This window comes from Oncorhynchus keta, chromosome 18 (assembly GCF_023373465.1).
Source record: "Oncorhynchus keta strain PuntledgeMale-10-30-2019 chromosome 18, Oket_V2, whole genome shotgun sequence".
Taxonomy (NCBI): Eukaryota; Metazoa; Chordata; class Actinopteri; order Salmoniformes; family Salmonidae; genus Oncorhynchus; species Oncorhynchus keta.
In genome coordinates, this window is record NC_068438.1 from 44327264 (window position 1) to 44340921 (window position 13658).

Below are 13658 nucleotides of genomic sequence, written 5' to 3' on the forward strand. Positions count from 1 at the left end.
TACAGGACTGACACTATACCCTACAGGACTGACACTATACCCTACAGGACTGACACTATACCCTACAGGACCTGCAGGACTGACACTATACCCTACAGGACCTGCAGGCCAGACACTATACCCTACAGGACCTACAGGACTGACACTATACCCTGCAGGACCTGCAGGACTGACACTATACCCTACAGGACTGACAATATACCCTACAGGACTGACAATATACCCTACAGGACTGACACTATACCCTACAGGACTGACACTATACCCTACAGGACTGGCACTATACCCTGCAGGACTGACACTATACCCTACAGGACTGGCACTATACCCTGCAGGACTGAAACTATACCCTACAGGACCTGCAGGACTGACACTATACCCTACAGGACCTACAGGACTGACACTATACCCTACAGGACCTACAGGACTGACACTATACCCTACAGGACCTGCAGGACTGACACTATACCCTACAGGACTGACAGGACTGACACTATACCCTACAGGACTGACAATATACCCTTCAGGACTGACACTAAACCCTGCAGGACGGACACTATACCCTACAGGACTGACAATATACCCTACAGGACTGACACTAAACCCTGCAGGACTGACACTATACCCGACAGGAATGACAATATACCCTACAGGACTGACACTAAACCCTGCAGGACTGACACTAAACCCTACAGGACTGACAATGTACCCTACAGGACTGACACTAAACCCTGCAGGACTGACACTATACCCGACAGGACTGACACTATACCCTACAGGACTGACAATATACCCTACAGGACTGACACTAAACCCTGCAGGACTGACACTATACCCTGCAGGACGGACACTAAACCCTGCAGGACTGACACTATACCCGACAGGACTGACACTATACCCTACAGGACTGACAATATACCCGACAGGACTGACACTATACCCTACAGGACTGACAATATACCCTACAGGACTGACACTATACCCTACAGGACCTGCAGGACTGACACTATACCCTACAGGACCTGCAGGACTGACACTATACTCTACAGGACCTGCAGGCCTGACACTATACCCTACAGGACCTACAGGACTGACACTATACCCTGCAGGACCTGCAGGACTGACACTATACCCTACAGGACTGACAATATACCCTACAGGACTGACAATATACCCTACAGGACTGACAATATACCCTACAGGACTGACACTATACCCTACAGGACTGACACTATACCCTACAGGACTGGCACTATACCCTGCAGGACTGACACTATACCCTACAGGACTGGCACTATACCCTGCAGGACTGAAACTATACCCTACAGGACCTGCAGGACTGACACTATACCCTACAGGACTGACAGGACTGACACTATACCCTACAGGACCTACAGGACTGACACTATACCCTACAGGACCTGCAGGACTGACACTATACCCTACAGGACCTACAGGACTGACACTATACCCTACAGGACCTACAGGACTGACACTATACCCTACAGGACCTACAGGACTGACACTATACCCTACAGGACCTACAGGACTGACACTATACCCTGCAGGACCTGCAGGACTGAAACTATACCCTACATGACCTACAGGACTGACACTATACTCTACAGGACTGGCACTATACCCTGCAGGACCTACAGGACTGACACTATACCCTGCAGGACCTACAGGACTGACACTATACCCTACAGGACTGGCACTATACCCTGCAGGACCTTACAGGACTGACACTATACCCTGCAGGACCTACAGGACTGACACTATACCCTACAGGACTGACACTATACCCTGCAGGACCTACAGGACTGACACTATACCCTGCAGGACTGACACTATACCCTACAGGACTGACACTATACCCTACAGGACTGACACTATACCCTGCAGGACCTACAGGACTGGCACTATACCCTGCAGGACCGACACTATACCCTACAGGACTGACAGAGCTGATAGAGCTGATATACATTAGAGGAGGGGTAGAGGCACATGAGAGAGAGGGAATAAACTGGAGAAATAAAGAGAAAGACAGACAAAGTGAGGTTGAGTGGAATGGAGAGAGACAGGGAGATGTGGAGACAGAGACTCACAGAGAGATGGGGGGGGGCTACACTAATCATAGTGAACACATAACACAAGTGCTACCATTATCCCCTGACCTCCTGAGGTACGAAAGAGGAAGAAGGAGGAGTGTGTCTGGTTTTAAACTATCCATTATTCAGAGATGGAGGGAGCGAGGGATGGAGAGAGGGAGAGAGAGGGAGAGGGAGAGAGAGAGAGAGAGGCACCATGGTGTGGCTCAGTGGGACCTCCTGTGTGTTTCTCTTCTCTCTCTGGAAGAGTTTGCCACGCTCACATGAAAAATGGATGGATGGAAGGTGAACGAGAGGAAAAGAGATCTCCTTTGGGTGGTCAACAGACAGAGGCACGGAAAGGCGGGGAAAAGACAGGAGGAATCTACCTGTGTTTGTAAACACGGAGCAGAACAGAGAGAGGGAGAGAAAGTTTACTTCTGTACCACTTCATAGACAGATCATGTCAGGGTGACTTTGCTAAACTCTACAGTCTGCATGATCTAACACAGTGACTTGTATAGCACTCTGTAGGCAATCGACAGAATATCACTGTAGAGTTGACATTTCGATGGTCTGATGGTCCTGTATGAATACATAAAGTATAGTTCTACGTAATGTGTCATGTATAGCATAGACCTATAGCAAGTGATGCATGCCATAATCAAGGTGATCACTCATACTGAGCCTGTCTGTGACCCTGACCTGACTAAAGGGCTGGGAGTGGAATTCAGTCTCTCCTCCCAACCCTTCCGTGACCCGTTTAGATACACACCCAGACACAGAGTGCAGGGGGCAGCCAAGGGGTAAAACACAACACGCTATCTAAATGTGCTAGCTAGCTAACTCTACTCTTCATCAATTATCCATGAGCCAAGGAGAAACAAGTCCTGCATGTCTGTGCTGCTCTAACGTACTACGGTACTGGTTTACCAACAGGTGCTGCCCTAACGTACTAAGGTACTGGTTTACCAACAGGTGCTGCTCTAACGTACTACGGTACTAGTTTACCAACAGGTGCTACTCTAACGTACTACGGTACTGGTTTACCAACAGGTGCTGCCCTAACGTACTAAGGTACTGGTTTACCAACAGGTGCTGCTCTAACGTACTACGGTACTAGTTTACCAACAGGTGCTACTCTAACGTACTACGGTACTGGTTTACCAACAGGTGCTGCCCTAACGTACTAAGGTACTGGTTTACCAACAGGTGCTGCTCTAACGTACTACGGTACTAGTTTACCAACAGGTGCTACTCTAACGTACTACGGTACTAGTTTACCAACAGGTGCTACTCTAACGTACTACGGTACTAGTTTACCAACAGGTGCTGCCCTAACGTACTACGGTACCTAGTTTACCAACAGGTGCTACTCTAACGTACTACGGTACTAGTTTACCAACAGGTGCTGCCCTAACGTACTACGGTACTAGTTTACCAACAGGTGCTGCCCTAACGTACAATGGTACTAGTTTACCAACAGGTGCTGCCCTAACGTACTAAGGTACCTAGTTTACCAACAGGTGCTGCTCTAACGTACTACGGTACCTAGTTTACCAACAGGTGCTACTCTAACGTACTACGGTACTAGTTTACCAACAGGTGCTGCTCTAACGTACTAAGGTACCTAGTTTACCAACAGGTGCTGCTCTAACGTACTACGGTACCTAGTTTACCAACAGGTGCTACTCTAACGTACTACGGTACTAGTTTACCAACAGGTGCTGCCCTAACGTACTAAGGTACCTAGTTTACCAACAGGTGCTACTCTAACGTACTACGGTACTAGTTTACCAACAGGTGCTGCCCTAACGTACTACGGTACCTAGTTTACCAACAGGTGCTACTCTAACGTACTACGGTACTAGTTTACCAACAGGTGCTACTCTAACGTACTACGGTACTAGTTTACCAACAGGTGCTACTCTAACGTACTACGGTACTAGTTTACCAACAGGTGCTGCCCTAACGTACTACGGTACCTAGTTTACCAACAGGTGCTACTCTAACGTACTACGGTACTAGTTTACCAACAGGTGCTACTCTAACGTACTACTGTACTAGTTTACCAACAGGTGCTACTCTAACGTACTACGGTACTAGTTTACCAACAGGTGCTACTCTAACGTACTACGGTACTAGTTTACCAACAGGTGCTACTCTAACGTACTACGGTACTAGTTTACCAACAGGTGCTACTCTAACGTACTACGGTACTAGTTTACCAACAGGTGCTGCCCTAACGTACTACGGTACCTAGTTTACCAACAGGTGCTACTCTAACGTACTACGGTACTAGTTTACCAACAGGTGCTACTCTAACGTACTACGGTACTAGTTTACCAACAGGTGCTACTCTAACGTACTACGGTACTAGTTTACCAACAGGTGCTACTCTAACGTACTAAGGTACCTAGTTTACCAACAGGTGCTACCCTAACGTACTAAGGTACCTCGTTTACCAATAGGTGCTGCCCTAACGTACTAAGGTACCTCGTTTACCAACAGGTGCTGCCCTAACGTACTAAGGTACCTCGTTTACCAACAGGTGCCACTCTAACGTGCTAAGGTACCTCGTTTACCAACAGGTGCTGCCCTAACGTACTAAGGTACCTAGTTTACCAACAGGTGCTACTCTAACCTAGTTTACCAACAGGTGCTACTCTAACGTACTAAGGTACCTGGTTTACCAACAGGTGCTGCCCTAACGTACTACGGTACTAGTTTACCAACAGGTGCTGCCCTAACGTACTACGGTACCTAGTTTACCAACAGGTGCTACTCTAACGTACTACGGTACTAGTTTACCAACAGGTGCTACTCTAACGTACTACTGTACTAGTTTACCAACAGGTGCTACTCTAACGTACTACGGTACTGGTTTACCAACAGGTGCTACTCTAACGTACTAAGGCACCTAGTTTACCAACAGGTGCTGCTCTAACGTACTACGGTACTGGTTTACCAACAGGTGCTACTCTAACGTACTACGGTACTGGTTTACCAACAGGTGCTACTCTAACGTACTAAGGTACCTAGTTTACCAACAGGTGCTGCTCTAACGTACTAAGGTACCTAGTTTACCAACAGGTGCTGCCCTAACGTACTAAGGTACCTCGTTTACCAACAGGTGCTACTCTAACGTACTAAGGTACCTCGTTTACCAACAGGTGCTGCCCTAACGTACTAAGGTACCTAGTTTACCAACAGGTGCTACTCTAACCTAGTTTACCAACAGGTGCTAGTTTACCTAACGTACTAAGGTACCTCGTTTACCAACAGGTGCTGCCCTAACGTACTAAGGTACCTCGTTTACCAACAGGTGCTGCCCTAACATACTAAGGTACCTCGTTTACCAACAGGTGCCACTCTAACGTGCTAAGGTACCTCGTTTACCAACAGGTGCTGCCCTAACGTACTAAGGTACCTCGTTTACCAACAGGTGCTGCCCTAACGTACTAAGGTACCTCGTTTACCAACAGGTGCTGCCCTAACGTACTAAGGTACCTCGTTTACCAACAGGTGCTGCCCTAACGTACTAAGGTACCTCGTTTACCAACAGGTGCTGCCCTAACGTACTAAGGTACCTCGTTTACCAACAGGTGCTACTCTAACGTACTAAGGTACCTCGTTTACCAACAGGTGCTGCCCTAACGTACTAAGGTACCTCGTTTACCAACAGGTGCTACTCTAACCTAGTTTACCAACAATTTTAAGAAATTGTGTTATTTTTACCATGCTGTGATGGATTCTTACTGCTGTCTTGTCATTATTAACAGCACCAATGGTTTAATTAATAAACACAGAATGAAAAAAAGGCAATTAGCACATATAAAGGTGGCAAGTAATTGCAAATAATAGCATTTAAAAATGAAAATAAAAACAGAATAGATAGGCCTATCACTTTGTGAAAGCTGTCATAAGCACAGAGGAGTTTAGAAGTGTGTGTGCTGTGTGATCTCCCTCTCAGCGGTCCACCGTTAAACCACTGTGCAGACCCCCACGTCCCCAGGCTTAACAGCACTATGGGCATGTTATTTCACCCCTTATTATTCCTACATTGGCACATGTTGTCTGTTCAGCTTTGTTTTTTTGTTTTTCATTCGTTTATTTTTTTCTCTATCCAATAAATGGAGCTGAAGTCTTCTCCACAGGGGTCTAAGCCCAGAACATCCAGTATTTTACAAGCTGATTGAAATCTGAGTGGAGGGAGAGGGATGGGTAGAGAGAGAGAGAGAGAGAGAGAGGTGGAACTCTGCCATAAAATCGCACGATTAAAATAGGATAACCCAGTTTCCCAGAGCCTCTCCTTTGTGTGGTGAGACGGGGAGGAGGGGGCAGGGGGGGACAGGCTGTCTGTCTGTGGGCACGGAATGGCCACTCTCACACTGTGGTCGGGTTCCATTGTTGTTCACAGCTACCTCTAATTCTCTCTGGGAACATCCGGAAACTGACAGAAGAGACAAACAGGCGGTGCACACAGGGCTGCGAAGGGCAACATTACAACGGGAATCACTCCAGAAAGGAAGGAGACTGTGTGTGTGTGTGTGTGTGTGTGTGTGTGTGTGTGTGTAGTGTGTGTGTGAAGTACCTGTTGTATTTCCTCTGGGAGAGGGTAGTAGGGAATGTGCAGGCCCATCTCCTCTCTCTCCACAGACTCTCTCTCTCCTGTGATGATACAATGATGTGGGGCAAAATGAATCAACATGAAAACAGTGTTTTACTGTAGCTTAAATAGAATTGTCAGGACGTCATGCATACGGAACTATGAACGGAACTGATGCAAAGGCCTTGTCTCAAACCTCAGACTTTAAGGTTGATATACTGTAAAGTCACGGAGTAAAGGTTGAGGTGGTCCTGTGGGGAGGGGTTCACCCCAGTCCTAAAGCTAATGAGACCAGACTGGTCTGTCAGTGGGCCTATGCATTGTATGTTGTTACATGTCTGAGGTGACTGGGAGGGTAAATCAAGAGCAATGTGTTTCGACGTTTTTGGGCCAATGAGGTTTCTGCGTTATGATGCGTTTACCTGACTCTACAACATGACATGGCAGCCATGTTGGCTCCCCATTAAAGTGGAACTGACAGCGTTTCAGCAACATGAAATCGTATTAAAATGTGTACACCCGGGAAGAATAGGTCACCTCTTCCGTTTGACCTTCTGACAAGCGAGCACTTAAGATATGCTTGTTTTCATAAATGCATGGAATGACGTATAGTAAGGCATTTGTGAAACGTTTGTTGTAACATGTAAACGTAAAAGGTGTTTTTGCGCTGGATGGATCACCGGCGCGGTTGAAGGCAGCATCGCTGTGTGGTGCTCTCAAAATGTATTGAGGTTGAGTAGCCAGCCGAGGCTACTACTCAAATGTCTCTGTAAAAGGCCGACACGTTTCTCCTTTGCATGTTGTTTTGTTGCAGGTTTTTGTTATTTCCAACCTTTAAAAACAGAAGCCAGTCTGCAACATTCTAGTAACCTATGTGTCTGTACACTTTCCCTCCGCTGCGTGCTGTAAATCTGACAAAACGAAAGCAGACAAATTGAAGTTGAGTTCACCGATGGGAGCGAATCAGGTTGTAATTTCAGAAAGTAGATGACTCAACTCTTGACTCATTTATACTCGCTTGTGTACGCTAGTATATTAGCCACGTTATGACTGACTTGTGATCAAGTGGTCCTTCTGTGGCTCAGTTGGTAGAGCATGGCGCTTGTAACGCCAGGGTAGTGGGTTCGATTCCCGGGACCACCCATACGTAGAATGTATGCACACATGACTGTAAGTCGCTTTGGATAAAAGCGTCAGCTAAATGGCATATATTATTATTATTATATTATTGCCCTTGCTAGTTTGATTGTATTGACATTCCCAGCCTTAGTTACATTCGTCTGTTTTTATCCAATATATTTGAGTCATTGAAACTGAAACAGTGCATCCCAAATGGAGGCAGCAAACTATGTACCAGGTCAGCTGGGATTTACAATATTTTTTGGACTACAAAGAAATGTATTGTTGATCATGCATTGAACTGCATCCATCTATTCTACCCACAATGCATTACTGTATGTCGTGGATTTTTTTTTGTTGTTGTTCAAATATAACCTATTTTTAAAACCTCTTAGAAAGTTGATTTTGTAGCTTAACCTAGGAATTTGATTTTTTTTATACAGATATTATGATTGTCTGTTTGTTTCATATTGTTCAAATGCAGTCAGTTCCACTTTAACATTACATTGGGAACATGTAAACAATGTAAGTGCATATTCTAAATGTAAGAAGTTAGCATGTCTCTCTAAATATATGGTTCTGGGTGGCGTGATGTTGACCATATTAAATCCATTTCGCCGTGCCACATTAATAGATTAATCAGTACAGCTTATGGTATTTAGTCTATGGCCTGCACTGAGGGGACTGTCGCACACACACACACAGGTGGTATTGGTCATCTGAGGGGACATGCTAGGCTGGGCTAGTGTGTGATGCACAGATCTAAGATCAGTTTACCCTCCCGAAATCTTAACCTTGACCATTAGGTGGGAAATACAAAGCTGAATGTAGATCAGTGGGTATCCGCTAAGTAACCCCTGCGTGCGGTGAGACATATGCCCTCGCAGACGATCAGGGGGAATTGGAGTGAAAGGGCATGTGTGTATGTAGGGTACACACACGAGACAGACAAACACAGACACATCCCCCTCTATGCAGTCCCTCCTCCCTCCCTGGCCTGAAATGCAACAGGAAGACTTAGGTCCTCGTTTACTTGCTTACCCAGGAGTAGAAGCACCCTTTAGGACTGATTCAGACGTGAGAACAAGTTTTGCATAACAAACCCTTCCCTGTGACATTTTGGCCATTTTAGCCTTGATTGAACCACGAATCGTTCTAATGTGAGAGTGACAAGCTGTTCATAGACTCATCTATTCCGCATGAACACAATCGTGAGAGAAATGCACGTACAGGCTATACACACACACAGAAACAGACACACACAGAGAGAGAGAGAAACAGACACACAGACACGATCTATCTGTCTCTCAATTCTCCCACACACACAGATAGATAGACAGCTGTATGTTTGCTATAACACCACTTCTAAGCAGCGGGCTAGGGGGGTATCATCCGCTTGGCATACTGACAAATCTCAAATCAAGTTTCAAAAATGTATTTCGTTGGAGGCAGTCTGCTAACGTCAGCTGGTTAACTATCCTCCCCGAACAAACGACCAACTTTAAAACAAATCTGTTGCCTCTCTCTCACCACACATACACGTACCAAAAAGCTTTTTGATTTGGTTTTATAGTTGATCTAATCATCAACAGTAACACAAGACGCCTTTACCTACCCATTGGGCCAATTTTCTTGAAACGAAAGAAGCAAAACAGCAATTATCTCACTAAAAAGTGTTACGCTGTTTCCTTCTGTGCGCTTGGCCAGGAAGAGCGATCCAAGCGTTGTCTGTCACCATGGATACCGCGCCGGTTTTTACGCAGAATGACACAGTACGTCGCCTGCCTGAACTGCTGTTCCCAGCGCAGGAAGAGAGAGACACTTTTCAGGAACCAACACGCCTAACAGAGGAATCAAGCTTGGGAATGGCTTTGTGGTCTGTTATGTCTGTGCGTTTAATTCCTCGCCTCTAAAGTAATGTGAAACAACGGCAAGACAGTCCAGTGGGGCATTTCCCCCCTTTTACTTAGAAATATTACAGGAGGCAAGAGCAATTTATTTGAGGAAATATATTGTTTGTAAATGTAATTTGGCCGACATGTTTGGCTTTTTATCTGATATCATTGGTCTAATTTCATCCTCTCTGACTCGGTCTGTGTAGCCTAAGTATGGGTTAATGCGTTCTGCTGAGTTTGAGTGGCTGGCTGAGTGAATGAGTGACCTCTTCCCTGCATGCGTGTGATGCTATTTAACCCCGTCAATGAATCGTGCCGGTTTATCCGCCTTTGTGCCCTAAACTACGGGTACGTGATAACACGGCGTAAAGTATAGTTTCAGACAGACAAAGAAAATCCTCGAAGCTCGCGACCTTTCGTGCCTTTAGACTTGAGAACGCACGCGAACGAAATCTATGATTGACACTCACTCATGCCTCTCTCTTCCTGTCTCTCTTTCTATTTGACTCACTCACGCATGATGAAATCCCCTCAAATAATCAAGAACAGTGCTTAATAGGAACATACTGTATGCACCATAATAACTACATTTTCAATTTTATATGAACATAGCATATGAAAGGCTAGGCTATGTATCGTGGAATATATTGAACAAAAAGTTTAATTGTGTTCTTGTGATCTAATCGGTAGCCAAGGCAAATGAACCTAATTCTGAAGGTGCAGCCAGTGTTTCAGGGCGCCGTGCCTGGAGGGACTTTGAAGCTAGGCGTTATTGAGTCCGTTTAGCACGCTATGCCGTGTGGGCAAGTGTGTAATGTAAATAGAGAATCCTGCTGAGTGTGTGCTTGCGTGTGTCTCCGTAAGAGGGTGAGGGGATGGGGAGTGTGTATATGTGTGTGTGAGAGAGAGAGAGAGAGAGAGAGAGAGAGAGACAGAGGGCTATATATATTTGGCTTTTAGGCTTTGGCATAAGTTTCAAGTTCAACCAAATGCTTTACTTTCAGATTTCTCCTCAACAATGAAAAAACAATAAGAATAATCAAATATAAGAATAGGAACATAAGGTAAATGGCTCAGTAGAATTTAATTTTTTTAGCACAAGTATAATACAGAAAGTCATAGATGGGTGGGTTAGCCTATTTAGCAACGAAACCGATGAGTGAGCAACTATGGTGGAAAACAGATCGGGGTTGGCTTAGATTGTTAACAATGTGTAAACAATGTTTATGCTCCAAATGTTTATTGAAAACATTAATACATTTGCACAATGAGCACTTGTTGTCTTTCAAATACATCTTTACAGTTTGTGCCATATTAGCATTGACATGAAAGCAGTCAAAAGAAGAGGTAAACTCGCTGAAATGAGGCACCTACGATTCCCCACATGGCATCAGAATCACAACAAAGCATGGATTCTGGAACCATCCATGCGCATTCAGAATCGCAACAAAGCATGGATTCCGGCCCCATCCATGCCCATTCAGAATCACAACAAAGCATGGATTCCGGAACCATCCATGCGCATTCAGAATCACAACAAAGCATGGATTCCGGTCCCATCCATGCGCATTCAGAATCACAACAAAGCATGGATTCCGGTCCCATCCATGCGCATTCAGAATCACAACAAAGCATGGATTCCGGTCCCATCCATGAGCATTCAGAATCACAACTAAGCATGGATTCCGGCCCCAACCATGCGCATTCAGAATCACAACAAAGCATGGATTCCGGTCCCATCCATGCGCATTCAGAATCACAACAAAGCATGGATTCCGGTCCCATCCATGCGCATTCAGAATCACAACAAAGCATGGATTCCGGCCCCATCCATGCGCATTCAGAATCACAACAAAGCATGGATTCCGGTCCCATCCATGCGCATTTAGAATCACAACAAAGCATGGATTCCGGCCCCATCCATGCGCATTCAGAATCACAACAAAGCATGGGTTCCGGTCCCATCCATGCGCATTCAGAATCACAACAAAGCATGGGTTCCGGTCCCATCCATGCGCATTCAGAATCACAACAAAGCATGGGTTCCGGTCCCATCCATGCGCATTCAGAATCACAACAAAGCATGGATTCCGGTCCCATCCATGCTCATTCAGAATCACAACAAAGCATGGATTCCGGCCCCATCCATGCGCATTCAGAATCACAACAAAGCATGGGTTCCGGTCCCAACCATGCACATTCAGAATCACAACAAAGCATGGGTTCCGGTCCCATCCATGCGCATTCAGAATCACAACAAAGCATGGGTTCCGGTCCCATCCATGCGCATTTAGAATCACAACAAAGCATGGATTCCGGCCCCATCCATGCGCATTCAGAATCACAACAAAGCATGGGTTCCGGTCCCATCCATGCGCATTCAGAATCACAACAAAGCATGGGTTCCGGTCCCATCCATGCGCATTCAGAATCACAACAAAGCATGGATTCCGGTCCCATCCATGCTCATTCAGAATCACAACAAAGCATGGGTTCCGGTCCCATCCATGCGCATTCAGAATCACAACAAGAAGCATCACTGTCAATTATCTATGATAAAACACAAATTACAAATGAAAGCAGAATATAGGAATAATATGTATAATAATAACTGTATTATTGAGGCTATTGATAGATCTACTACTGACCTGCAAAAGCAAGATTATCAAGTATTATCTCGTGCTTAGATATGAGCTGTGTTCGTGGTTGGTGTTATGTTTTGATCATAGAGAATGATAGAGGACTTTAGTGGCCAAAAGGCATGTGCAGCGTGGTTGAGGGCTTCACCCATTTTAATGTAGTCAACTGGGCGTGACTTCCAACTTCATTGGCTGATCCCTCTTGGTGACCCTGTTGGAGTCATGCCCAACTGGGTCATCAGGAGGGATCAGCCAATCGTGAAGAAGAACATTTACTACAGCCAATGCTGTCACTGAAGCTATAATGGCACAAATACAAAGAAGAGTCCTTTAACTCTATGATGTTTATACCTGGAACGACATGAGCACCACCCCTCCACTGTCGCCTGTAATAGTATCCAGCTGCAGATCGCAGTTGCCTGTCACTAAAACTAGTCTGTCACTTAAACCAATACTATCGCCATCTACTGGCCGTGGTTAATCCCTACCACATACATATGGGCTCTTCTTTTCCTAGCTTCCTTTCCTCTTTTTTACTAGCTTCCTTTCCTTCCCTACTAGTTCCTTTCTGACTTCCTTACTCCCTTTCCCTAGCTTCCTTTCTTTCCTTTCCTAGATTCCATTCCTCCTTTCCTCACTCCCTTTCCTTTCCTCTTTTCCTAGCTTCCGTCCTTTTCCTAACTTCCCTCCTTGCTTTCTTTCCTCCTTCCCTACCTCCCTTTCCTCACCCCCATCCCTATGTCCATTTTCTTATCAATTTTCTTTCCTAGCTCCTTTCCACCTTTCCTAACTCCCTTTTTTTGCTTCTTTTGCTTAATCCCATGTGAGACATGGGATTAACTCTGGACACATGAAAGGTGGGATGTATACGAAGGGTACGGGGCAACAGAAGATGAACAGCAGAGGGGCTATTCATTTTGGAGATTGGAAACGGGCCGATAAACTGGGGGGAGAGCTTGCGGTATTCCACCCGGAGGGGCAGATCCCGGGTGGATAACCAGACCTTCTGCCCGAGACGATACCGGGAGCCGGGGTCCGGTGGTGATCCGCTTGTTGTTGATACCTGGAGGTGGTCTTGAGGAGGGCCGACCGGGCTCTCCAGGTACGACGACAGTGGCGGACAAACTGGGATGAGAACTGAGGACCCCGGTCGGAGACCATGTCCACGGGCAGCCTATGGATCCGGAAAACGTGCTGCACCATGAGCTGGGCCGTATCCTTGGCCGAGGGTAGCTTGAGGACAGAAATGAAGTGGGTGGCTTTGGAAAATCGATCCACCACGGTCAGGATGGCAGTGTTGCCATCA

The 13658-nt window shown here is 45.9% G+C and overlaps 1 protein-coding gene across 2 annotated transcripts in view; it reads right to left on the minus strand.

Moving 5' to 3' along the window:
• The window catches only part of lekr1 (leucine, glutamate and lysine rich 1), a 234763-nt gene extending 225099 nt beyond the window's left edge, over positions 1-9664 (minus strand). For both annotated transcript variants that reach the window (XR_008068597.1, XM_052468489.1), the window contains exons 1-2: positions 9434-9664; positions 6685-6761 (exon numbers count right to left, since the gene is read on the minus strand). Coding sequence is in view for 1 of the 2 variants with exons in the window: in XM_052468489.1 (XP_052324449.1) it covers positions 6685-6761; positions 9434-9437 (81 nt within the window). In the remaining variant the exon portion in view is untranslated. The remainder of the gene's footprint in view (positions 1-6684; positions 6762-9433) is intronic.
• Positions 9665-13658: the final 3994 nt, after the last annotated feature.